The sequence below is a fragment of the Corvus moneduloides genome, chromosome 24 (assembly GCF_009650955.1).
Source record: "Corvus moneduloides isolate bCorMon1 chromosome 24, bCorMon1.pri, whole genome shotgun sequence".
NCBI lineage: Eukaryota > Metazoa > Chordata > Aves > Passeriformes > Corvidae > Corvus > Corvus moneduloides.
In genome coordinates, this window is record NC_045499.1 from 5,292,078 (window position 1) to 5,317,003 (window position 24,926).

Consider the following 24,926-nt stretch of genomic DNA (forward strand, 5'->3'; position numbering starts at 1 on the left):
GCCGCCTTCTCCCGAGGGGAAGCGCCTCCACCAGCCGCGCTGCGTGTGCCCGGAACCTTTATCGGCGCGCCGCAGGGCAAAGGGGGAGGAGGCCGGGCGCACCCTGCGCGCGAGGCGCGCCGGGAGATGTAGTTTATTTATATCTAAATGTAGTTCATTATCACGCGCGGCGCGCTCGGGGATGCCGGGAGTTGAAGTCTGTCGCGCCGCAATGCCTCATAGGAACTGTAGTCTCTCGAAGCCCGGCCGCCGACCTCTCTCCGCGGCCTCTGCGCACCCCCGCGAGGGGCGAGAAAAAACAGACAAAAAAAAGAGAACGACCATAAAATGACGCATTTAAAAAGGGGAAGCAACAGGGGAAGCTGAAACGTCGCCTGCTGCTCCCCCATCCCGCGCTGCGCGGACCGGCTCGGCAGGAGGCGGCGCGCCCGTCTCAAGCCCCGCTCCGCCTCCGCCAATCCCCAGCGGCGGCCCCGCCCTCCGCGCGTCTTCATTGGTTAATTCACCCCGACAGCACCGCCCCCCGCTCCCTCTCCACCAATCAGCGCGCGGTTCCCCGCCTCCCTCGCGCCGCCATTGGCCGTCGGCGCTGTCCGTCAGGCGCGGCGGCGGCGGCGGCGATGCCGGTGCCGGCGGCGGGCGCGGAGCCGCCGCGGCGCGGAGCCGCCGCCCGGCCCGGGCTCGGCGGGGCGGACGGGCCGGGGCCGCGCAGCCCTTGGGCCCCGCAGCGGCCGCCGGGGCGCCGCCCCCCGCCGCGGCCATAGGCGCCCCCCGCGCGCCGCGGGCACGGCGCTCCCGGGATGAAGCGGTGCCGGTCGGACGAGCTGCAGCAGCCCGAGGAGGATCCCGGCGCCGCGGGGGAGTCGCCCGGTCACGGCGTGATGGAGGGCAAGGCCGGCGAGGCGGCGGCGGCGGCCCCCGAGGCGGGCGCTGTCCCGCCACCGCCGCGCTCCAAGCCCCCCGACCTGAAGGTGAGCGGCGGGAGCATCCCGGTGGGACGCGGGAGGATCCCGGAGGCTCGGCGCGGGGGGGTTCCCGGTGGTGGCCGGTGTGGTGAGATCCCAGCGGGGTCACCGGTGCGAGGGACCCCGGGGGTGCCTTCATCCCCACCCCCCCCGGTCCTACAGGTGTGACCTTGGAGAATGCGGGATGGCTCCTGGATAGGCGCGCTCCCGGATTGGGATGCTCCTGGGAACAGGGTGCTCCCGGATGATGGTACTCCCGGGAATAGGGTGCTCCTGGCGTGGGGGTGCTCCTGGCGTGGGGGTGGTCCCTTTACAGAGATTTTTCTGGGATTAGGATGCTCCTGGGATTGGGACGGTTCTTTTGCGGGGATCCTACTGGATGAGGATGCTCCAGAGATGGAGACATTCCTGGGACGGGGATGTTGCTGGAATAGGATGCTCCTGGGATGAGGATGCTCCTGGGATGAGGCTGCTCGTGGGGTCGGGATGGGGATGGTCCTCGAATGAAGCTGGTCCCAGCATGGGGCTGGTCGTGCAGCGGGGGTACTCCTGGGATAGGGGTTCTCCTGGGATGAAGAAATCCCAGGCTGGGAACAGGCGTTTGGGGGCTGCCCCCCTGCAGAGGGGCTGCGCAGATCCCGGGAAATCCCTGCCGGGAGCGGGGCGGGGTGGGGGGGAGGCTCCGGGAGGATCCGGGAGGATCCGGTGCTGCGGCACCGGGAAGTGACAGCGTGGAAATGGCCCCGAGGCTGCTCCTGCCGGGCCTCGGGGCTGGGGCCGGTGGATGAGGAGAACAAATCCCGCGGCACCGCAGCGCTGCGGGAGGGACGGAGCCCATCCCGGAGGGGGGGGTCCGGCCTGAAATCAGGCACAGAATTCCCCTGGCTTTGGGAAAGAAGCAGCTCCGACCCCCGGCTGCTCAACAGGGTCCCGCTGGCGCGGTTTTATCCCGCAGGGATGAATTCCCAGCGTGGAACTTCAGGGTGTGCAGGCGTGGGAATGCCGTGGGCAGAGTGGGATCGGCTCAGAGGCTCCCTGTGCTGGGACGGAGGGGATGCTCCCACTCCTTGGTTTCAAAGAGAGCTGGAAAAAGTGGGAAGTGTCCCTGCTCAGCCGTGGGATCCAGGACGGAGCCCCTCGCTGCGTGGCCTAGAAGGTGTCACCGGCGCGGTCAAGGTCACGTGGAAGCCGAGAAGCTTGGCCAGGACTGACAGAAAGGCATCACTTCCAGAAAGGCAGCCGGGAAATAAAGTCCCTGTTCCCAGAGGAAAACTCGGCTGCTTTGAGCACCAGGAGCCCCATGGCTGCTGGGGGTCACACGTGGGGCCTTGTCCTCGATGTCCCAGCAGCAACTCCTGCTCCTGAGGCTGCTTTGGGTTTGCTGGTGAGGGGGACAGCCAGGGCCAGGCACATCCATGGGCTGGGAGGCCCTGGCACAGAATTCCCAGAGAAGCTGTGGCTGCCTGTGGATCCCTGGAAGTGTCCAAGGCCGGGTTGGATGGGGCTTGGAGCAGCCTGGCATGGTGGAAGGTGGGGAAAGGTGTGGAACAAGAAGATCTTTAAGGTCCCTCCCCACCCAAACCATTCCATGATTCTCTGATGCCGTAATTCCGTGATCCATGGGGTTGTGGAGCTCAGGCTCGGTGGCTTGGCACATCCTGGCTTAGCCAAGGTGTTGTTTCCCACCCCTGTCCTTCCTCCGCCCCACCTGGGGCACAGAGGCTCGGAAAGGGCTGGGAATGTGGGGCCGAAGGAGCTGCAGCTTCCCACGGCTGCACCCACCACCCCAAACACTCCAGGGCTGGCACATCCCGCCCGGAGCTGGAGCTCCGCCGGCTCCGCAGCCTCATCCAGCAGCAGCATCCAAGGCCAAACGCCATTGATTTTATCGAGCTGGCTGTGCCACCCTCCCAGTGCTCACCTCTAATGCGTTTGGAGCTCAGCAATTAATTACCTGCACGGAATAAATCCTCAAGCCGGCAGAACACAGGAAGAGCTGGGGCTGGCTGCTGCCCGCACCGGGCACTCTGCCACGGCCACCACGAGCCGGCCACTTCACCCCTGCTGCCACTATGAGGGGCATCTTTAATAAATCAGAGTTTTCTTGCCCCAAACCCCCTCTGGAGCTGCTGGTGGGGTGGGTTCAAGCTGGTGCTTGGTCCCCAAACCCACAGACTCCTGTTGCCGTGGATGGGGAAGGATCAGAGTAAACTCTTCTTCTGTGCCAGCTGAAGATGGATTTGAAGTGGCACCCTGGAAACAACAGCCTGCCTCGTGTCGCCTCCATCCCCGCACTCCGGCAGATCCGTGGCAGCTCTGCCTTCCCCAGCCCTGGCTCCAGCTCCTCTGCCGACAGCCAGGGCTCCGTTAGGGAAAAAGAGAGGAAAAAATAAGCTGTGGCCAGGAGCAGAGCTGGTGTGTGGCAGCTCTGCTCAGGAATCCGTTGGTGGCAGGGATTCCTGCGGGAGGGACGGGATCCGTCCAAAACGCTGCAGGAGGAGACTCCCAGCTCCTCGTGGCTGCCGTCCCACCACGGCTCGCTCCCATCCCACTTCCCCTGAGCCAAGGCTTTTCCCTGGATCTCTGTTTTCCCCAGCAGTCTGATCTGGCCCAGGGCTGGAGGTTGAAGCCTGACCTCAGTCCCCTCTCCCAGTTCACGATTTTGGTCTTCACAGCTCCTGAACCCAAAAGCCGGGAGCAGCAGGAGCCCGGAGGCATTGGCCTAAGCGCTGCCCTGTTCCCAGGGCCTGATCCAAGCCCCACATCCGTGGGCAAAAAACTTCTGCAGGGCTTTGTGCAGCTCAGGGGAGCCTCTCCTGAGGAGGGGGGAGATGAGGGACGAGGGGAGGTCCCACCGCAGGAGCAGCGGGGTTGGGACAGGGGTGGCTGCAGGGGACGGGGTGGAGCTTTAACCTCCCAGTTCCTCCCAGCACATCAATCCCACTCAGCTGGATTATATTTTTGGAGATCCCTTGCTGGGAAGGGATGGATGTGGGGGTGGAGACCTCCGGGTGAGATTCACCATCCCAGCCATGGCAGTGCAGGGAGGATGAGAACTTTCCTTCAGCACGGTCCCTGTTCCGAACCCTCGGCGCGTTTCTGTTTAATCCCTGGCACGAACGGTTCCCAGGCGCATTTTGGCGTGGAAAGGACGCTGCCAAGGTGAGCTGGCTCCCCTGTGGCTCCGAGCTCGAGCTGTTGTCAGAGCTGAGCAGAGCAGAGCGATCTCTGGAGCAGCCACATCCATCATTCCCATAGGGAATCGCACTTCCAAAGCTCCCAGGCTGCTGGAAAGGACCTCAGGTGGTCTCCAGCTGTGCAGCTGCACCTCCCGGATCCGCAGGGGCACAGAGCATCCTTCCAGGCTGGATATTCCCTGGAGTTTGTGCCAGGCACAGCCGAGAGGCAAGATCTGAGGATGGGATGCTCGGCTTTCCCAGGATCCGAGGATGGGATGGATGCTTGGCCTTCCCAGGATCCGAGGATGGGATGGATGCTTGGCCTTCCCAGGATCCGAGGATGGGATGCTGGGCATTCCCGGGATCCAAGGATGGGATGGATGCTGGGCCTTCCCAGGATCCGAGGATGGGATGCTGGGCATTCCCGGGATCCAAGGATGGGATGGATGCTGGGCCTTCCCAGGATCCAAGGATGGGATGGATGCTCGGCCTTCCCTGGATCCAAGGATGGGATGGATGCTGGGCCTTCCCAGGATCCGAGGATGGGATGGATGCTGGGCCTTCCCTGGATCCGAGGATGGGATGGATGCTGGGCCTTCCCTGGATCTGAGGAAGGGATGCTGGGCCTTCCCTGGATCCGAGGAAGGGATGCTGGGCCTTCCCTGGATCCAAGGATGGGATGCTGGGCCTTCCCAGGCTCCGCTCAGTGCATCCCAGCAGGAACAGGCTCGTGGGGTGTGGCTGCTCCGTGCCTCTGATCCCAGCCCTCCCAGATCCCATCCCGCAGGATTTCCATCCTTGCTTCCCACCAAATCCCAGCTCTCAGCATCCCCGCAGAGGCAGCAGCCGTGGCAGAGGCCGCCCGCTGGTCGTTCCCCCAGGGGCACAGCTGGCACAGCTGGCGGCAGAGATGCCACCTGCAGATGCCAGCTGGGATCCGGAGCTCACAGGGATCTGCACCCCCTGGGCAGGGCCACGCCTGGGCAGGGCATTCCCTGCTGCTCCTGAGAGCATTCCCACACCTGGGCAGTGAATCCCGATATTCCTGAGAGCATTCCCGCTCCTGGCCAGTGCATCCCGTTATTCCCAAGCATTCCCACACCTGGGCCGTGAATTATGTGTCATTCCTGAGAGCATTCCCACTCCTGGGCCGTGCATCCCGTTGTTCCCAAGCATTCCCACACCTGGGCAGTGAATTCTGTGCATTCCTGAGAGCATTCCCACTCCTGGCCAGTGCATCCCCATATTCCCAAGCATTCCCACACCTGGGCAGTGAATTCTGTATCGTTCCTGAGAGCATTCCCACTCCTGGCCAGTGCATCCCGATATTCCCCAGAGCATTCCCACTCCTGGGCCGTGCATCCCGATATTCCCAAGCATTCCCACACCTGGGCAGTGAATTCCGTGTCATTCCTGAGAGCATTCCCACTCCTGGCCGGTGCATCCCATTATTCCCAAGCATTCCCACTCCTGGCCAGTGCATCCCGATATTCCCCAGAGCATTCCCACTCCTGGGCCGTGCATCCCGATATTCCCAAGCATTCCCAGCTCCGGGTGCCCAGCATGACTAACGTTTGTCACATGCCGGTGCTCTCGCGCTGTCCCCGGGAGCAGCAGCGCCTGTGGGGGAGTTCTTTCTTTGCCATTTCACAACATCCCCGCGTTTTCAGCGGGAGGAGCGGCAGCTCGGGATGCTCCGAGGGACGGGGCTGAGCCGGGCTGTTTGTCCCCCCTTGGGGACAGCCCTGACCCTGTCCCCCCGCCTGCCTGGGGGTGCTGGCTGGTGGCCGGACCCTCTTGGTGCTTCCAGAGCAGAATCAGCTGGAGAAGCAGCAGCAGGACCGGGAACCCCACCCAGGATCTGCCAGGATCCTGCTGCTCTTTGGGGGCTGTGGCCTCGCCCCCGTGCCCTAAAATATGGAATGCTGAGGGGTGGGGTGGGGTGGGAAGGGATGAGGCTTCCCCACGTGTTTGTGTTGTTCTCCGAAGAGCTGCAGAGCCTTGGCTGGAGCCTCTGGGCGGGCCGGGGATGTAAATAATGAATAATTAATAATTAATAATCCTAACCATCGAGCAGGATTTCGCAGCTTGGGGCCGAGCTGGAAGGTCGTGGCAACCAGATCCTCTCCTCGTGTGTCCGTCTGAAAGCCGAGGAGGGGGGTTTGGGTGCGGGGCAGAGCTGGGGAATGTTCGGAGAGGAGCTGGGAGGTCTCAGGCTGGGTGGCAGCAGCAGGAAAAGCACCCTGGAGAGCCTGGCACGGCCAGGTATTGCCAAAGAGTCCCAAACCCTCATCCAAGTGCCAGTTTTCCTGCAAGATATCCCGGGTTGGGCTAAAATGGGATTTTTCCAGCTCTTCTCGGTGCAGTGGGACCTGGAGCAGGGGCTTTGAAGTCCATAAAAACGAGTCCCCAGCACCAAGCAGCAGAGCGTGGCTGTGCCAATGAGAGAGTCCAAAGAAATAAAGATATTTTTGGATTCCCCTCGGTGTTTCACAGCTGAGCAATTAAGCTGTGTCCATTGCCTCGGTTATTAAGCAATGGCTGTTCCAAAATAGCCTCTGCTCCGAGCCACGAGCGGTTGCGTGCCAGGAAAATGCCTCTGCTTGGGAAGCACAGGAATATCCTGGGAAAACACGAGAAAACAGAGCTTTTGCAGCAGCAAAGGACTCGTTTGTGGCCACCACTCCCAGCCCTTCAATGCAGACCCACTCTGAGCTTGCCAAGCTGTTGATGGAGCAGCAGAGCTGGAATCCCTCCTTGCTTCCCTCCTCTTTCCCATGCAGATCCCGTGCCTGCCGAGCCCCTGAAAGCCTCTTTCAGGAAAACTTGGAAAGGGCCTGAGGAGAGTTTGTTGGGAAAGGTGAATTTCTGTTGGGAAAGGTGAATTTCTGTTGGGAAAGGTGAATTTCGCTCGGGAGGAGCTGTTGGACCGAGGAGCCCTGAGGGCATCTGGCTCCCACCTCCGAGCTGCTGCTGCCAGGAGGGGGAGAAATCTGCCCTCCTTTCCTGCCAGCTCCGCTTTTAGTTTGTTTTCATCTCCCTCGGGGAAGGGAGTTGGTTGTTTCTTTTCACTTGGACCTTCTGCAGCTCTGGCTGTGCCTCGGAGGGGTCTGCGGTGCCCTCGATGGGAGGAATCTGGGGGTTTGGAGTTATTACCTCTCCAATGCTGCTTCTGTTTCCATAGAGACCCTAAAAATAGAATAAAATTTAAATGGTTATTTCCTCGAGAAGCGAATCGGCACCGGAGATTTGTTATGTATTTCCTAGGAAAAGCCTAAAAGGACGGAGATTGGCGTTGTGAGTGGCTCAGGGAAGGATGAAAGGCTTTGCCTGTGGAGTTTGGGGACACAGGATCCCGTTGCTGATCCCTTGTCAGTGTTCTGGGTGTGGTGAGAATGATGGATTCAGACTTTGTTTGGGATTTTTGGGAGAAGGAGCCCGTTCTGTGTGGCCATGAGCTCCTCCTCTGTCTGTAGCTCCTGGAGGTCAAGTCTGGAACGTCACAGCTTTCCCAAAATCTGGAGTTTTTCCCAAGTATCTGCTGGGGCTCTGAGGAGCTCCCGGTTCCCGCTCGTTTGGGAGCAGGAATAAACGGGAACAGCATCCCTGGGGACAGTCCCTGCTGCAGGAAAGCAGAGGTGAGGTGGCCCCAGACGTCAGCAGGGTCAGGACTGGCGTCCTCACAGGGTGGTGACTCCAAAAGCGGGTCAGGATCGTGCCTTGTGATCCTCCAGCTCCTGCCAGAGGCTGCTCCAGGAGGGAGAGGATTTTTTCTTATCCCAAATCGTTGATTGGCTGCCTGGGAGCCGTGCTGGAGCAGGGATCTGGGCTCTGGGATGCGCTGAGCCCTTCGGAGATGCTGGAAGTTGCTGCCCCTGATCCACCTCACAAAATCTCCCGGGATGTAAATCTGGGTGTTCCAGTGGAACCCTGGCCGGGCTGACCCGGCCGTAATCGGGAGCAGGATCTGTTCCACCATCCATATTCATGACTTGGCCGCCGCCGGATTCCCGGGAGCCTCCCGTGTGTTTCCTGGGAATGTGGGAGCCGGCCCTTGGGAAAGGGAGACCTGGAGGTCCTCAGGGGAGCAGCGTGTCCCCGTGTCCTGCTGGAAACCAGTGGCTGCCCAGTTTGGACTGGATTTGGTGGCACAGGGCCACCAGCTGTGGTTTCACGCCTGGGGGGAGAGGCCAGCCATGGGCCGTGGAAAATCCCACAGGGAAAAGCCCCTTCCCGGAGCTCATGTCAGAGAGCAGCTGGAACGCCAGCCCGAGCCAGCCCAAACCACCACGCTCTGTGGGGTCATCAAATGGCCACTAACACTTTGTATTTCCAATATTTCCACGAATATTTCGCATTTCCGAGCACTAATATTTATTATTTCCAACATTCCCACTCATATTTCATACTTCCCATGTAAACATTCCCATCCTACAACAAGTGCTGGCAGCAGAGCTGCAGTTCCCTTCCACGGATCCCTCCGGGCTGCTCCAGGGGGTCCCCAGAGCCCTCTGGAAGCTCTGGAAGCCTCGGAGCTTTGATTCGGGGCTCGCGTGGGCACCGTCGGCGAGGCGCTGCGGGGTAACAGGAGCCGTTCCCTCCCTTCTCCCGCAGAAAATCCAGCAGCTCTCCGAGGGCTCCATGTTCGGCCACGGCCTGAAGCACCTTTTCCACAGCCGCCGGCGCTCGCGGGAGCGGGAGCAGCAGAACTCGCAGGACTCGGGGCCGCCGCCCCACGGCGCCTCGGACCACGAGTCCCCGGACGAGAAGGAGCGCTCGCCGGAGATGCACCGCGTGTCCTACGCCGTGTCCCTGCACGACCTCCCGGCCCGGCCCACCGCCTTCAACCGCGTGCTGCAGCAGATCCGCTCGCGGCCGTCCATCAAGCGCGGCACCAGCCTGCACAGCGGCAGCCGCCGCGCCAAGAGCGGCTCCCTGGAGCCCCAGAAGGGCAGTCCCCACCTCGGGCGCAAGGCCCCCCAGGACAGCGGCCTGACGGCCATCCTGCATCAGCACCAGGGCAGGCCCAGGTCGTCGTCCACCACGGACACGGCCATCCTGCTGGCCGAGAGCGGGGCTGTCTACCTGCTCACCGAGGACACCGAGGGCCTGGTGGATAAGGTAGGGGTGAGGGGGCACTGGGGGGGTTTATTCTGGAGGGAAGGAGGGTCTGGGGGGATTTTCTGGCTCTCTGTATTTCCCTGAGGGGCGGTGAAGCCAGGGTGGGGTTGGGCTCTGCTCCCACAGAGCGGTGATGGGACAGGAGGATGTCACCTCAATCTGTGCCTCAAGAGGTTTGGGTTGGACATCAGGAGGAATTTCTTCCTCTGAATAGTGATTAGATGCTGAAAGGGCTGCCCAGGGAGGTTTGGAGTGCCCGTCCCTGGAGGTGTCACCTGGACGTGGCACTCAGTGCTCAGGCTGGGGGTCGGGCACAGCTTGGACTCGATGATCCCGCAGGGGTTTTCCAACCTCAGGGATCCTGGGATTCTGTGGCTGCACCGGGGTTAGGGGGGCACGAGGACAGAGCAGGGAGCCAGGTTGGGCTGGGTGCAGAGCACCCCAGAATTCCATCGGGATGAGGTTGTCCCTCAGGGCAGTGCTGGTGGCACCGGGCAGTGGTGGCAGCCCCTGGGAACCACTCGTGTCTGGAGCTGCTAGAATTGACGCTTCTCTTGTGGGGAATTGAAGGCAGGGACAGAATTCCCAGAGCGGGATTTGAGGGAGAGAAAAAAGGGCCTGGCACGACCCTGTTCCCGTGGGATGGGGCGGTCCAAAGGCACCTCCAGGATTCAGCCGGGCGGCTGCGATTTGGTCCCATCCCAAGTGATTTTGAAACCAGGCTGGTGGACAGGATGGTGTTTCCATCTAGTGTTTAGTGCCATTAATTATGCAACAGCCCAATTAGCACTCGCTGAGTTCCAGGGACAGGCAGTGGGAGGTGCTCTGGGAGCCGGGGGGGATTCTCCCTGTTGGCTTCTCCCCTTGGCCTTCAGAGCTCGGGGGGGTTCCACACCCTGAAGCTGCTCCCTGCAGCTCTCAGGGCTATGAGGAACCTTCTTTTTGTGTTTTTACTTCACCCAAAAGTCCCAGCAGGGAATTGGCAAAGCTCGGGATGGGGAGATGGCCAGGCAGGCTCCGGCAGGGACGTGGGAATCGTGTCCCAGAGGATAAAAATGTCTCTGTACCAGCAGCTTTCCAAGGAGCTGCCCAGAATCTCGTCTCCCCACTTCGCTGTGAGCAAATCAGGGCACCCCAACCGTTCCCTGGCAGTTCCTGCTCCTCCCCTCTGGAATGTCCCACCCGGATAAAGCCATGCAGTGGCGTCAGGTTGGTCATTTGAGCATCCGAAGCCAAAATTCCTCCCTCGTGGCCTCCTCTGGGGTGTAGCCCGTGGCACTGCCTTGCCAGGATCCCAATCCCACTGGGATTATGGCCAAAGCTTCGATCCCGCTGGGGCAGAAGCGTCCAGAGGGAGGAAGAGCAGAGCAGATCCGAGTCCACTCCCGGAGCAGCACAGAAAGGGGATGAATAATTAACTGCATATGACACAAAGAGTAATAAGAAGAGAGCCAACACCTTTGTGAGGCAGTGGAAAAATGACTTATTTAGAGAAACACGAGCCGTGTGATATTCCCGTGCCGGATTATTTTTCCAGGAGCCCTCAGGAAGCCCTGAGCCTGCTGCCTGCAGCAAACCAGCTCCTTTTCCTCAGGGATGGCTGGGTGGCTCCCAGAGCGGGGGCTTGGCATCATCCCTGCCTTGTCCCCTGGGATCTGGCACCTCCTCCCTGTTTCCCCTCCCTCTGGAAGCCCCACGGGAGCCGTTTCCCCACCCCCCCCCCCCACACACACAAATTTCATGCTGGATTTTCCACCCCTTCCATGAGGAGCAGACGCTGGATGGATCCCTCGTGGGATCGCTCAGCCTCACCAAGTGCTTTTGGGACAGCTGTAGATTATTCTTTATTGCTTTTAATTATTTTTTTTTAATTAATTAATTAAGTTCCTGCAGTTCTCCCTTCTCCTGCACTGGTTCCTCACCCTATGGACCCTGCCAGGGCCTGGCACACAAAAATTCTTCCCCCTTGCACCCCCTAATTGCCCCCAGGAGCAGCCTGTGGTGACAGGGGGCAGCCAGAGGGGCTCGAGGGGGTCAGTGGGACCATGAACAGTCTGGGATTTTGGTGCTGGGTGCCAGTTCTGGCTGGGGTTTGTGGTTTACCCCGAAAGCAGCACTGCCAAGGGGTCACCCCCTCCTGGGGTCCCCTTCTTGGGGACCAGCCTTCCTTTTTTTGTGATTTTGTGATTTCCCCCTCCCCAACCTTCCACCCCTCCCCGTGCCCACCTTGTGCGTGCCGAGAGCTGGGGGTGAGTTTGGGGTGAGCCGGCCATGCCCTGGCTCCTGCTGGCAGTGGCGACCAAGGGTTTGGGTGCCAGCTCTGCTCCAAGGGCCGTGTGGTCAGAGAGTGCCCGCGGGTTCCAGCAGCCGGGAGCATCCCTGCACCCCAAACACCTTCTCGCTGTCCCCTGTGCCTCACGGAGCTCCTCAGCATCGGGAGCACCCCAAACACCCTCTCGCTGTCCCCTGTGCCTCACGGAGCTCCTCGGCGTCGGGGGCACCCCAAACACCCTCTCTCTCCCCCCTGTGCCTCACGGAGCTCCTTGGCATCAGGAGCATCCCTGCACCCCAAACACCCGCTCGCTCCCCCGTGTGCCTCACGGAGCTCCTCGGCGTCGGGAACACCCGAAACACTCGCACGGAGCACGGCTCTCGTTCGCCCGAAGGCGGCGGCCCGTTTGGGGCGTACCCGCCGCGTCGGGAGCAGCGTGCGGCCGCTGCCGGTGCTCCCCACGGGGCCGTGCTCGCTGCACGTGTGACGGTGGCACCGCTGGGGCCGGCGGAGGCGGCGGCAGGGACGGCGCACGGCGCCGGGAGCGTGCTGGGGAGCTTTCTCCTGATCTCGCTAATCTCCTGCTGGTGACCCGCCAGGCAGAGGCGGGCTCACGGGAATTAGCGGCTGCAGCGGCCGCCGAGGCCCCGGCGCGGGCAGCAGCGGCCGGGGGTGTCCCCGCAGCCGGGGCTCGGTGCGGTGCTGGCGGGGCAGAGCATCCCCGGGGGACCGCGGTCCCCGGCGGCGCGGCCGGAGCTGGAGCGGGGCGGCCGCGGGGTGCTGTGCCTGGTGCTGCCGGGGAGCTGCACGGACTGCGGGGACTGCGGCATGGTGCACGTCCAGGTGAGCCCCGCCTGGGCACCGGGGCCCCGCGGGGGGACGGGCGGCGCGGGGGGAGCGGCGGGGCCGGTGGCCGTTAGAGGGCGGCGTTACCGCAGCGGGGCCGCTGGCCGGCTGTCCGGCTGTCCGGCTGTTCGGCTGTCCGGCTGTCCGGCTGTCCGGCTGTCCGGCTGTTCGGCTGTCCGGCTGTCCGGCTGTCCGGCTGTTCGGCTGTCCGGCTGTTCGGCTGTCCGGCTGTCCGGCTGTCCGGCTGTTCGGCTGTCCTGCTGCCCGGCTGTTCGGCTGTCCTGCTGTCCGGCTGGCCGGCTGTCCGGCTGGCCGGCTGTCCGGCTGTCCTGCTGCCCGGCTGTCCGGCTGTCCGGCTGTCCTGCTGTCCGGCTGGCCGGCTGTCCGGCTGTCCTGCTGCCCGGCTGCCCGGCTGTCCGGCTGTCCGGCCGGCTGTCCGTGCGCGCTCCCGGCCGCCCTCTCCCCGCGTCCCTGAGGGGTGGATCCGTCACAAGTGTCACGAGTGCAAGTGCTCGGCTCTGGACCCGCCGAGTGTCCCCCGCGGGCTGCGAGAGGCCGGACCCCGGTCGGGCTCGCTGCCCTCGGTGTCCCTTGGCAAGTGACAGCGCCAGCTGCCACCGCCGGCCGTGTGCCCCCTCCGTGCCCCTCCCCGAGCAGATGCTTCTCCTGTGAGGCACTGGGGGGACAGGGGAGCAGGGGGGGCTTCCTGCCACACCTCAGGGTGGCTCCTGAGCTGTGAGCCACCCGTGTTTATGGGATCACAACCCAAGAGTGCCATTCCCCTGCTCCAGTCTCCTCTCTCCGTGCCCCTGTCCCTGCTCCAGCCCTGCAGGAGAGTGTCCACAGTGTCTTGGGGCTCTCCAGGAGAGTGTCCACAGTGTCCTGGGGCTGTGTGGACCTGTCCCTACAGCCCCAGCCCCGCTGTCGTTCTGCCTCAAGGGCATCAGCCCTCGGGACACAGGGCGGGATTCATCCCGCTAAATTTAGATTCCCCCCGGGTCAGCGGCTATATCAGGGCCAGACGGATTACAGGGAGCAGGGAGAAACCCGGAGTCTCTGAGCACCTACCCCGGGGTGGCCGTGGCCCGTGGGGACAGAGGGGTTTGGGGTGGCCAGGAGGCTGCGGGATGGCTCAGGGATGTCAGGGAAAGTTCACGTCCCCTGCTCAGGCCTCTGCTCCCTGCCTGGGGCACGTCCAGCTCGGCCCTGGCTCCCTCCGGCCCTCCTGGCATCCAACCGCCGTCGGTTCCAGGGGGAGGATGTGGTTTCTGCCTCCTCCAGCTCCAGTTACCTGGGCTCGGTCAATAACTGGGACAAGGACAGGGACTCTGGCCCCACATCTAAGCCAGACAGAATTTTCCCAGGCAGGAGTTTTCCCTCGCTTGCTGCCTCAGTTTCCCCAGCTGGAATCCAGAGCCAACTCATCCATGAGTTTGGTGAAGTGTCTTGGATCTCCTCAGGAGGATTTTCTGGCAGATCCTCCCCTCCCACCCGAATTCCCGGCGAGTTCTGCCGTTCAAATCCCAGGGAAGGAGGTGAAACAGGCAAAAGGGAACAGAGGCAGTGGTGTAAAGCTGCCCTCCCTGCACCCCCCAGCCCCCGGGACATCCCTTTGGCACCCAGATCCCAAGGGGGTGATCTGGGGAGCACCAGGGTGAGGAGACCCTACAAGTGCCAGGGTTTTTTTTTGGGAGGGAACTCCTGACCTGGGCTGCAAACGGAATCAGGTGTGAGAGTCCAGGTGAGCTCCCACTTCCCACTTCCCACTTCGCACTTCCCACCTCCGTCTCCCCACGTGTGGCAGGGGAAGGAGTCCGTGAGCCAAGGCTGGGAGCTCGTTCCCCGCAGTCATTCCCGCGCTCCCGCTGGGATGGCGCTTGCGGGAGCGCTTTGGAACGAGCAGATAATAGCTGGAAAGACAAAGACACCCGAGATTGCTGCTTAATTAATTCAGGAGGAGAAGAATATCAGACTCGGGTACTGATTCACCCCTCAGCGAAGAAGACATCGTGTTCCTCAGCCTCGGTGACATATGGCTGTTGATTGCAGCCCACCAGCAGCTCCCGCTCCCGGCAGGCAGCGCCGTGATCCCGGGGGATTTGGGGGTGGATGCCCGGGGTGCCGGGCAGGATTTGGGGCACAGGGTTTGTGTCCACGCCGTGATCCCTCCAGGCCATCCCTGCTGCTCTGGACTGGGAGCGGGATTTGGCTCCAGAGTCCGGATGAGGGTCCTGTTTGTGAGTCCTCATCTTGCTGAGGCTGCGGCTCAGCCTCTCCCCGCTTCTGCCTCAAATCCTCCGTGCAGAAGCTCCCAAAAATCCCCCGCCGGTTGCACAAACCCTGCTGGAGGTGCTGGGTGGGTTCAGAGCTGTCACCCAGTGAGTGCTGGAGCTCCCGGGGTTACTCCCTCCGGCAAAAACAACAGCGGGAATTCTCCCAAATATTCTCCAAGCACAGGCAGGGCCCTGAATGGCTTCACCCACAATGGGGGGGCACCGAATTGTCCCTTCAGAGGCATCCCTTGCTGTGACCTGTGAGCCCAGGGCACAAGGGACGGTGCCCAGCTTGGAGGATGTGGTGTGAAATTAGGAAATGCCAGGTTTGGCATGGCGTGGACGGGCACGGAGGCACAGGAACTTCCCAAGGGAGAATCCCGGGATCTTTCCAGCTGTACAACCACTCTCCACCGAGTGCCCTGAGCCCTGTGGGATGGTGGCACCGTCCCAGCTCCAACGGGGAGCGGGAACGGCTGTTTGTGTTTGTTCCCTTTGGGAAGCAGCCGGGCCCGCAGCGCTGGCGGTGCTGTTTGTTCTCCCGGCACAGTCGGAGGATTGGGATCGGCCCCGTGGCTCCCAACCTGTTCCCGCTCCCCTGGGCTCCCCCCCAGCCTGTGCTTCTCGTTCTTGGCTGTGAATCCTTTGTCCCTCGGGCTCCTCGGCCATGACAGAGGGAGAGGATCCGGCTGCTTCCCGCAGCTCCGGCCCCGCAGGAGCGACCCTCCCGAGTCCTGCCCCGGGAAAAGGATTCTGCTCTTAAATTCTCTGCTGGGCATCTCTGTGAGTGTTCTCCCCCTCTGCTCCCCTTTCCAGATTCCAGATTTCCAGATGTGGGATAAGGGGTGAGGAGCAGGGCGGTACCTGTGGGAGGAGGCCAAGAAGCTGCTTGCTCCAGACGCCAAATCCACTCGGAAATGGGATGCTAAGGAGCGCTGGATTTGGCAGATCTTCACCTCCATCAGCATCCCAACAATCCAGATGCAGTTTTCCCAGCCCATTCAAGGAGGGTTTTCCTGCTGGTTTTAATTCCCACTTCTCTGTGCCAAGCCCAGCCCCAGGGAAAGCAAAGCCCAAGCCCCAGGTCTGCCCTGTGCTCGTGTGGCAGCACAAGGGGACCCATCTGGGGCTCAGGCCAGGACTTGGTAGCTGGATCCTGCACTGCCCAGCACCAGCACACACCAAATCTGCCGGGATTCTGTGGAAAATCCAGGGATTTCCTTCACATGGGACCTGGCATTTGTTTGTTTGTTTATTTATTTATTTATAAATTTGCCTCGTACAGTCAGGCCTGAAAAACAGCTGCCGGGGGTAAGGATGCTGGGGAGTCTGACACCAACCTCTGGGGTAATTCCCTTGCAGAATTCCCATTTTTCCTATGCCGGGAAGGGTTTTGCATCCTGTGGAAGGGAGTCTGTGCCCTTGGCAGGGGAGATGCTGCCCCGCTGCTCCACCTCGCTGGGCTGGGGAGATAACCAGCGACGTTCTTTGTTGTTTGCAGTGAATTGTTGGCCTTCCCCTCGTGCTGGGGAGCTGGGAGCAGGTGTTTGCCTGGGAATCCAGCACCCAAGGTCCCCAATAAGGCACAGAAATGCTCTCCAGGGCTCGTTGCAGCATTCTGCCTGCACGGGCTCTTCCTGAGCATCCCTGCCTTTATCAAGTCCTCACTCCATCAGCCTCCTCTGGGAAATTCCTGCTCCTCCCTCCTTCCCCAAGGCCAGGGACAGGCCAGGCAGGGTTTGTGGGGGGCTCTGAGCTGGCAGGGGGTGTGGGGGACATCACAGTTCCCCCTAGGATGAGCGAACCGCTCACTTCCCAGCCCCTGGCAGCCCCAAAAACCACAGCGGGAAGCAGATGGGCTCCAGGGCCGGCCCCAGCACCTTCAAGAGGGAAATGGAAAGCAGGAAGGGTGCTTTCCACAGTGTCCTGTGCAGCTGGGTCATTTTCCTGCCCTGCTGAGACAGCAGAAGAGCGATGGGAAGTGACCTCTGCCTCCTGTGCTAAAAGGAGAAGTGATGATGCTATGGCAGACACCAAAGCCACGCTGAGCGGCCCCGTCATCTGCCCCGAGTCATGCCAGAGGCATCCACGGCCCGGGGCTTGGCCGGGCAGCTCAATCCACCCCCTGGGATCAGAGGGATGGGCCAGGAGCAGCGCCTGCCCACCAGAGAAACGAGGAGCCCCGGCTGCTCCCGGGGGCAGCGCTGCGGTGTCACCACCCGGCCCCCGCGGCTCCGTGTGGCACCGGCAGGGAGCTGTGCCCCGTCCTCACCCTGCCCTGGCACGGCTGAGCACCGCATGGTAGGCACGGCTGGGCTCCGGGCTGAGTTTACCAGGGAATCTTGTGTTTCCCGGTGCCCGTGGGGATGGACGGGATCGGGGCTGCGGGAGCTGGGGCTGGAAGGGGATGAGGATTTTGGTGCCTGGCAGCTTCACATCGAGCATTGGGCCACGCCAGGCTGCTCCAGCTCTGCCTTCTGCCCGTCCTGTGGGGAGGGCACGCCGGGCACAGGCACCAGCGCTGCCGCGGAGGGCCTGGCAGTGCTGGGGGGCTGAAGGCAGCACAGCTCGGGGTGCACCCAAAGTGCCAGGCTGCACTGCCAGGGCACGGATGGGTGCGGGGACAGCCCGGCAGGCGATGGCAGCGCCAGGCTGAGCCGGGCCCGGCTGTGGGAGCAGCACAGGCGTCCCCATTAACCATGGATCTGGGTCACGGGCAGCTCCTGGGTCCGGCTTGCACCATTCAAAGGGCGCCTGCAAACGCTTCCTAAGCTGCTGTTGGGGTTTTTTTGAGGAATAACTAAAGCAGAGAGCGGCGAAGGAGCCGGGCTCAGCCAGCCCGCTGTCCTTGGCCACAGTGGGTTTGAGGTTTCAGACACGCTGAGGACTTTGCTGTGGCTCAGCACAAGCTCTGCGCTTCCATTCTGCATCCCCGAATTGCTCAGACCCACCAGCCCTGCTCGGTGCAGCCCCACAGGTCTGGGCTGAGTCAAACACTCAGCCCAGGTCCCCTTCTTGGTGCCTCCCCAGCTCCTCTGGCCTGGCAGAAACGCAGCCGAGCCTGCTCGGGGCCATCCCTCCTTGCTTTCCAGCTGTCCTGTTTAACGTCTCCGGAGCCGCTGTGAATCTCCACACCGCTGTCTGGGCAGTGGCTGGATGTGTTTTCTGTGCCGGCTCTGTGGCACAATGGGGTCAGTGCAGCCTTTCCCTTCCCGCTCTCGTGGGGTGACAGGGACAGATCCAGGTCCGGGTCCAGGACACCTCCTGGTGCTGGCACGAGTGGCCAATTCCCGGCTTTTTAACTCCCTCAGGCTGCCCAGCTCCTTGCTCGATGATTGGATTTTTTTCCCCCGGCTGTTTTCCACTCGCGTTTTTCCTTTCTGGATGCCTCCCCCTGCCTCTCCCAGGCTTTTCTGTCCCTCTCTGTGTCACAGCAGATGACACCAGCCCGTGCCGACCTCCTGCGTCAGGGCACAGGCAGCGTATGGGGCTGGAGGCGTGTGAATATCCCGGCACGGGGACGAGGGGGGTTTTGCGTTACAGCCCTGAAAGCTGCGCTCGCTGCGAGCTGTAAACAGCTCGGGCAGATTTCCTGAGTCGGCAATCCCGCCGGAGCCAGCGCCTCCGTCCCTGCGCGCCGGGAACGCGCCGGGAGCGCTCCGGGAACGCTCCGGGAACGCTCCGGGAACGCTCCGGGAACGCGGGGCCAGCCCTGACGGGGTCTGCAGGAAGCTTCTACTCCTCCTCCCTCCCTACTGCTCCCCCAAACTTCGCTGCCATCCGCTGCTGTCTTTCCCAGCCGGGAATCCTGCCATGGCAGCCGGCACTGCCCGGGCAGCGCTGCCAGCCTTGGGGACACCGCGGGGACACGGCCGGGCAGCCCACGCCAACTAGCCCTGGGGCACCCCAGCCCTGCCCGCCATGGAGGTAGGTCCTGGCAGCTTTTGGGATTCGGATGAGATGCTGAGGAGGATGGTGATGGGTAGAGAGACCCACGGGGGAGTTTTCGGTACCTCCGTTCCTCAGGGAATGAAACCAGGACTGAAACCCCCCCAGCGCCGCCCGTGCTCGGTGGGAAACTCCAGTGCAGCTGGAAGCCTGAACGTTAATCCCTGTGTTATGTAAGGAAAATTATTGTCAGGCTGGGAATGAGGAGGGAGCTGCTGCCAGCCCGCTGTGCCCAGCCAGGGGTGGCACAGAGGGGGACACGGCGCTGCCGGCCCCGGGCGGTGCCGCGGGCTCGGAAGGAGGGTGGGAAGTGTGAGTCAGGGCTCCTGCTGCTATTTTCAACACCTGAGGTGGGTCTGGTGGGAATAACAGCTCGGCTCGGCTCGGCACAGGGCTGGGAGCCTGTGTGGGGACGGGGACAGGACGCTCGGGGTGTCCCCGGTAACGCCGGGCGGTCCCCGGCTCAGAGGATGCTGTGCTGGAAAAGTGCTCTGAGGAACAGGGGCCACATGAAATAACTGCCCCAAAATCCCCCTCCCCACGTCCCCCACACACCTGCGTTTCTGTGCTGGCCGTGGCCTCTCCCCGGTGGCCACCAAGTGCCTCGGGCACGGTGACACTTGTGCTGCGGAGCTGAGAGATCAGGGCAGCAGCTCCCTGGATCTGCCCTGGATTTGGCATCTCTCGACAGCTCGGTGGCACCCGTTGTTGTTTTTTCCATGCTGGAAGGTGCCCGTGGTCCTTCCCACGGCTGTTTTGTCCCTGTGATGGATTCCAGCCAGGAATCACGGTGGCACTTTGTAGGGCGAGTCCTCGCTCGGGGCGGATGCGGCCACGGCTCATCCACGGCACTTCCCAGTGGGCTGCAGGGCATGGAAAACAGAGCAGTTCCGGGGGTGATGTCAGCGCCTCCAGAGCTTTGCTCTGAACTTTGCAATAATTGTGCAATTTCTGAAGAACGGGGTTAAATCCAGGCGTGGATGTGCTGGGACAGCCACGGCCCCGAGCTGCTCACCTGCCACCTGGGCTCGGTTCCATCCGAGCTGCAGCACCAAGGAACCCAGCACTGCATAATTGTGCCCGGCTGCAGCCCTCTAAATGCCGTTTGCTCAGCTCATTAGCTCGAGCCTTTTGCCTGTCTCAGCTCTCCTGGGCTCAGCTCTGTTGATAAGAATAATTTCCCTGCCCGTGTCCTGCATTCCTCCCGCATCCCACATCAGCCCCGGCTCTGCCCTTCCCGGCCTGCCTTGGAAAACAAGCGCTGGGAAACATCATTTTCATCGGGCTGTGCCTTCCAGAGGGTTTGCTGCATGTAGGGAAAGTGTGGCTTTCCGTAATCCCCCCATTAAATCCCCTGCGCAGTCATTTGGGCTGGCTGGGATTTAGCAGGCAGGGCCCGTTAATGCCGCAGGGATCCACATCCAGGCTTTTTTGGGGGGGTTGTTTTCAAAGCCATAACCTGAAGTGCCTTTCCCCGGTGTGGCAGAGAGCAGGGGGCAGGATTTGAGCCCAGCGCTGGGTCCCTGCTCTTCCCTACCCATCCTGCCCTCCCAGATGCAATCCTGTGGATAAATCGTGGAATTATGGAGCAGTTTGGGTTAGGAGGGGCCTTAAAACCCATCCAATGCCACCCCTACCGTGGGCAGGGACACCTTCCACCATCCCAGGCTGCTCCAACCCGGCCTTGGATGCTTCCAGGGATGGAGCAGCCACAGATTCTCTGGGATTTCCAGCCCAGCCCCTCCCCACCCTCCCAGTCAGGAATTCCTTCCCAATATCCCATCTAAACCCCCCATTTTCCAATCCCAAAGATTGGCTTTACAGAGGGCACCTCCCTCTTTGGAAACAGGGCTTGAGCAACCTTTCCCCTCCCCTCCCCAGTGGGTGTTTCCCGTTTCAGCCTCTCCAGAGCTGCCTTTTCCTTTGCCACGGTCACTTTTTCCCTTCTCTGCCCAGAGAATTGCACAAAATCTGGGCAAAAAATCTGTTTCCTGCCGTTCCTAATTTCTGCCTCTCGATAAGAAACCAAAACAAAACCCTCTGTGGAGGGCCCAGCCTAAAAATAGCCTGGGAGTGAGGTCTGAAAACCGCAAGTTTGTTATGACTTGGATTTTGTTTTTAAAAAATTGCCACTCCAGCCTGAGCCCGTCCAGCTGGGATCGGCCTTCTCCTCTCACCCTCCAGCCCTTGCTCCATCACTGCTGCAGCGAGGAGAGAGGAAAAGCCTTGGGGAGCAGCTTGGGGGAAGCTGAGCTGAAATCCCAACGCCCCCAGACTCCCAGCAGGACACAAACAACAGGGGAAGGAGGAGATGGAAGGGAACAGCAGGGCCCTGGCTTTTCCAAGCCCCTGCTCCAGACGGGAGTGTTCCCAAGCAGCATCTCGAGAGAACATTCCTCCCCTCCTGCAGCCGGCGTTTCCTGGTGATAACGCACTCCCAACGTGATCCCGAAGCATTATCCCTATTAAAGGGTCATTCGGGGAAAGTGGGATGGAAATGAGAAATTATCCAGATCTGCCAAGGGTATTTAACTTTCAAGCAGCTCTTAATTAGAAGCCAGGAGCCATTTACACAACCAGGGGGGGATTTTGCATAAGAATCTGCATTTAAAACCCAGCAACTGGGAGGATTTAGGGGATTTTTTTTTGGTTGTTTTTCGTTTTTCCCAACTGGGCAAGCAGCATGTCCAGGATGGGGAGCACAAGGCAGGGCCTGGCTTGCCATCCAGGCTCTGCAAATGTGGCTTCAGGAGAGTGATTTCCTCTCCCAAAGCTCCAGTTTTGCCATCTGTGAAATGGAATTTTGGCGTTTGTCCAGATTTCCTGTGGTGGCAGCTGGTGTTTGCAACAGGAGCTGGGCACTGCCAGGTGAGGGAGCTCGGAAAAGCAGAGGAGTCTCTGCAGCTGCAGCGCTGGGAGCAGGAGCTGTTCCCCAGTGCCCCACAAATTGGGATGAGGGCAGTTTCTCTTGGGCTGGACAACTTTGGGGTGCATCCAGGCTAAAAGCAGGACCGAAATACCTCTAGGTTGCTCGATCCTCGTGCTCTGCGCTGGTCTGGGGGGAGATTTGGTGATGATTCCTGGTTTTCCTCACCCCTTTTCCCTGGAGTGGCTGGCTGGAGCTGGTGGGCTGGCTGGAGAAATCCCAGTTCCCATCTCTGCAGAAGGCGAGGGTGGAAAGGCAGAGTCAGTGGCTGCTCCTTGCCGAAACCCACTGGGAAAATCCAGCCCTGAACTGGCTGCTGTGCTCTTTCACTGCTGTATTCCTGGGATTCCAGCAGCGGTGCCGTGGCTGGGAAATCTCCAACCAACTGGAAAACTCCCCAGCTTCTCTGGTTAATTATTCCCTCGCCCAGTTCTCGCCTCTCCCTCCGCATCCCAAGCCCGGTTCCCTCCTGGGGTTTTTCCTCCCTCCCCTGAGCATCCCCCTCCTTTTTCTTCTCCTCCAGCTGGACAAGGGCGACGTGACCACCCTGAACCTGCCCTCGGGCGCCGGGCACGGCGACGCCGACGGCCCCGTGTGCCTGGACGTGCCCGATGGCACCCCCGACCCTCACCGCACCAAAGCCGCCATCGAGCACCTGCACCAGAAGATCCTCAAGATCACGGAGCAGATCAAGATCGAGCAGGAGGCGCGGGATGACAACGTGGCCGAGTACCTGAAGCTGGCCAACAACGCCGACAAGCAGCAGGCGTCGCGCATCAAGCAGGTGTTCGAGAAGAAGAACCAGAAGTCGGCGCAGACCATCGCGCAGCTGCACAAGAAGTTGGAGCACTACCACAAGAAGCTGAAGGAGATCGAGCAGAACGGCCCCTCCCGCCAGCCCAAGGATGTTTTCCGGGACATGCACCAAGGGCTGAAGGATGTGGGCGCCAACGTCCGCTCCAGCATCAGCGGCTTCAGCGGGGGCGTGGTGGAAGGGGTCAAGGGGGGGCTCTCAGGGCTGTCCCAGGCCACCCACACGGCCGTGGTGTCCAAGCCGCGGGAGTTCGCCAGCCTGATCCGCAACAAGTTCGGCAGCGCCGACAACATCGCCCACCTGAAGGACACGCTGGACGACGGGCACCCCGAGGAGGCCTCCCGGGCGCTGAGCGGCAGTGCCACCCTGGTGTCCAGCCCCAAGTACGGCAGCGATGACGAGTGCTCCAGTGCCACCTCGGGCTCCGCTGGTGGCAGCAACTCAGGGGCGGGGCCCGGCGGCTTGGGGAGCCCCAAGTCCAACACGCTGGACAGCCACCACAACAACTTCGACACCATCCTGGAGGAGCTGCGGGAGATCAAGGACAGCCAGTCCCACCTGGAGGACTCCATGGAGGACCTCAAGGCCCAGCTGCAGCGGGATTACACTTACATGACCCAGTGCTTGCAGGAGGAGCGCTACAGGTAGGGACGGGCGGCTGCCAGGGGTGGTGTCACCCGGGGTGGCTCTGTGGGCACCGCAAGCTGCTCTCCTGGGCTCATCCAGCCAAGAGACACGGGGAGCTGCAGCCCTCCTCACTGCCAGACCTCCGTGGAGGACCTTGAGATGTTTTCCCACAACCAGGGGAGGGTTGGAGGGGCTGGGTGATGTCCCCAGTGCCGGGGGGGTGTCGGGGAGATGTCCCAGCCCAGCTGCCCTGCGCAGGTACGAGCGCCTGGAGGAGCAGCTGAACGACCTCACGGAGCTGCACCAGAACGAGATGACCAACCTGAAGCAGGAGCTGGCCAGCATGGAGGAGAAGGTGGCCTACCAGTCCTACGAGAGGGCACGGGACATCCAGGTAGGGCTGTGGGAAAGCTCAGCCACCCTCTGCTCCCTCCAGCCACGGGGTGAGGGAGAGACCCTCGGCTGGGAAGGAGGGTGGGGGAATGGGATTCCTTCTCCCAGCAGCCTCCAGGTGAGGTTGTCCCTGCGGTGCTGTCACAGCAAGGAGCAGGTCACTAAACGTTGTCCCCAAAACCAGGCAATCCCAGACTGGTTTGGGTTGGAGGGACCTTAAATCCCACCCAGTGCCACCCCCTGCCATGGGCAGGGACACCTTCCACTATCCCAGGCTGCTCTAAGCCCCATCCAACCCGGCCTTGGACACTTCCAGGATCCAGGGACAGCCACAGCTTCTCTGAGAATTCCATCCCAGCCCCTCCCCACCCTCACAGGGAGGGATTTCATCCCAAAATCCCATCTGCCACTGGGAACCCATTCCCCCTTGTCCTGTCACTCCCATGCCCCTGTACACAGCAACTCCCTGCCCTCCTGCTGTGCTCCAGCTGGGTGACCACATCACGGGGCTGTGACAAGCCACGTGTGGGCCAGCACAGTCCCGCAGCACCCAGCCCTTCCCCAGCCCAGCAGCGAGCCCCGGGGTCCCCGGGGAGGCACCGAACCCCTCCGGGGACACCCCTGGATGCGCTGCCACCGCTGTCCCCCGGCAGGAGGCCGTGGAGTCGTGCCTGACGCGGGTGACCAAGCTGGAGCTGCAGCAGCAGCAGCAGCAGGTGGTGCAGCTGGAGGGGGTGGAGAACGCCAACGCCCGGGCGCTGCTGGGCAAGTTCATCAACGTCATCCTGGCCCTCATGGCCGTGCTGCTCGTCTTCGTCTCCACCATCGCCAACTTCATCACGCCGCTCATGAAGACCCGCATGCGCATCCTCAGCACCGCCCTGCTCGTTCTCTTCCTCTTCTTCCTCTGGAAGCACTGGGACTCCATCAGCTACTTCCTGGAGCACGTCCTGCTCCCCAGCTGATCCGCAGATCCGGGAGGTTTTCGTTTCCCGACGAGGAGAGGGACAGGGGGATGAGGGTCCAAAGCCTTCTCCGCACGCTCGGTTCGGCTGCTTTCCCAGCCCTCCACAGCTGTCACCTGGATCTGGGATCCATCGGCCCTCGGGGATGTTTGGGAAGGGTGGGATGGGGAGCGAGGAGGAGTTTTGGAATGCACCGGTGATTTCTGGGTTTTTATGAGGGGTTTTGGGTGGTTTTTTAAAGGTCAGCCTGAAGTCCCTGGGAAGGAGATCTTCTCCAGGGGTCTTCAGGTGGTGGGAAGGATTGAGCTGGACCAAACCTGGCTCTGCAAGAACTCCCAGTAGGGAGAGGAGAGGAGAGGAGAGGAGAGGAGAGGAGAGGAGAGGAGAGGAGAGGAGAGGAGAGGAGAGGAGAGGAGAGGAGACGAGTTCATTGGGGCAGGATTTTCCCTTTCGGCCTGGACAACCAAGGTGGCAAAAAGTCCTGGGACGGAGCGAAAGCGAAGCAGGTGGAGATGGAGGCCGCGGGTCCGGGGCAAACACAGCAGGACACACACGTCCCACCAGCCTCTGCCACACCCAGCACAGCCCAGCCAGGAC

At 61.7% G+C, this 24,926-nt stretch overlaps 1 protein-coding gene across 3 annotated transcripts; it reads left to right on the forward strand.

The window, feature by feature from the left end:
• The first annotated feature begins 773 nt into the window (after nucleotides 1–773).
• On the forward strand, nucleotides 774–24,694 carry TMCC2 (transmembrane and coiled-coil domain family 2). Of its 3 annotated transcripts, XM_032133233.1 has the most exons (5): nucleotides 774–971; nucleotides 8,759–9,265; nucleotides 22,054–22,988; nucleotides 23,230–23,365; nucleotides 24,018–24,694. In XM_032133233.1, the coding sequence occupies exons 1-5, from the start codon at nucleotides 801–803 to the stop codon at nucleotides 24,327–24,329; spliced, it is 2,061 nt and encodes a 686-aa protein (XP_031989124.1). In that variant the 5' UTR covers nucleotides 774–800; the 3' UTR covers nucleotides 24,330–24,694. The 3 variants fall into 3 exon arrangements, with proteins under 3 accessions (XP_031989124.1, XP_031989125.1, XP_031989126.1); XM_032133234.1 differs by lacking the exons at nucleotides 774–971; nucleotides 8,759–9,265 and adding an exon at nucleotides 16,633–16,957; XM_032133235.1 differs by lacking the exons at nucleotides 774–971; nucleotides 8,759–9,265 and adding an exon at nucleotides 18,495–18,583.
• Nucleotides 24,695–24,926: the final 232 nt, after the last annotated feature.

What these genes read in the sequence shown, in the direction of transcription:
- TMCC2 (XM_032133233.1), top strand. Translation starts at nt 801, where the DNA reads ATGAAGCGGTGCCGGTCGGACGAGCTGCAGCAGCCCGAGGAGGATCCC. An exon ending in CCAAGCCCCCCGACCTGAAG is followed by an intron (nt 972 to 8,758) that starts GTGAGCGGCGGG and finishes CTTCTCCCGCAG; the next exon opens with AAAATCCAGCAGCTCTCCGA. An exon ending in AGAGGGCACGGGACATCCAG is followed by an intron (nt 23,366 to 24,017) that starts GTAGGGCTGTGG and finishes GTCCCCCGGCAG; the next exon opens with GAGGCCGTGGAGTCGTGCCT.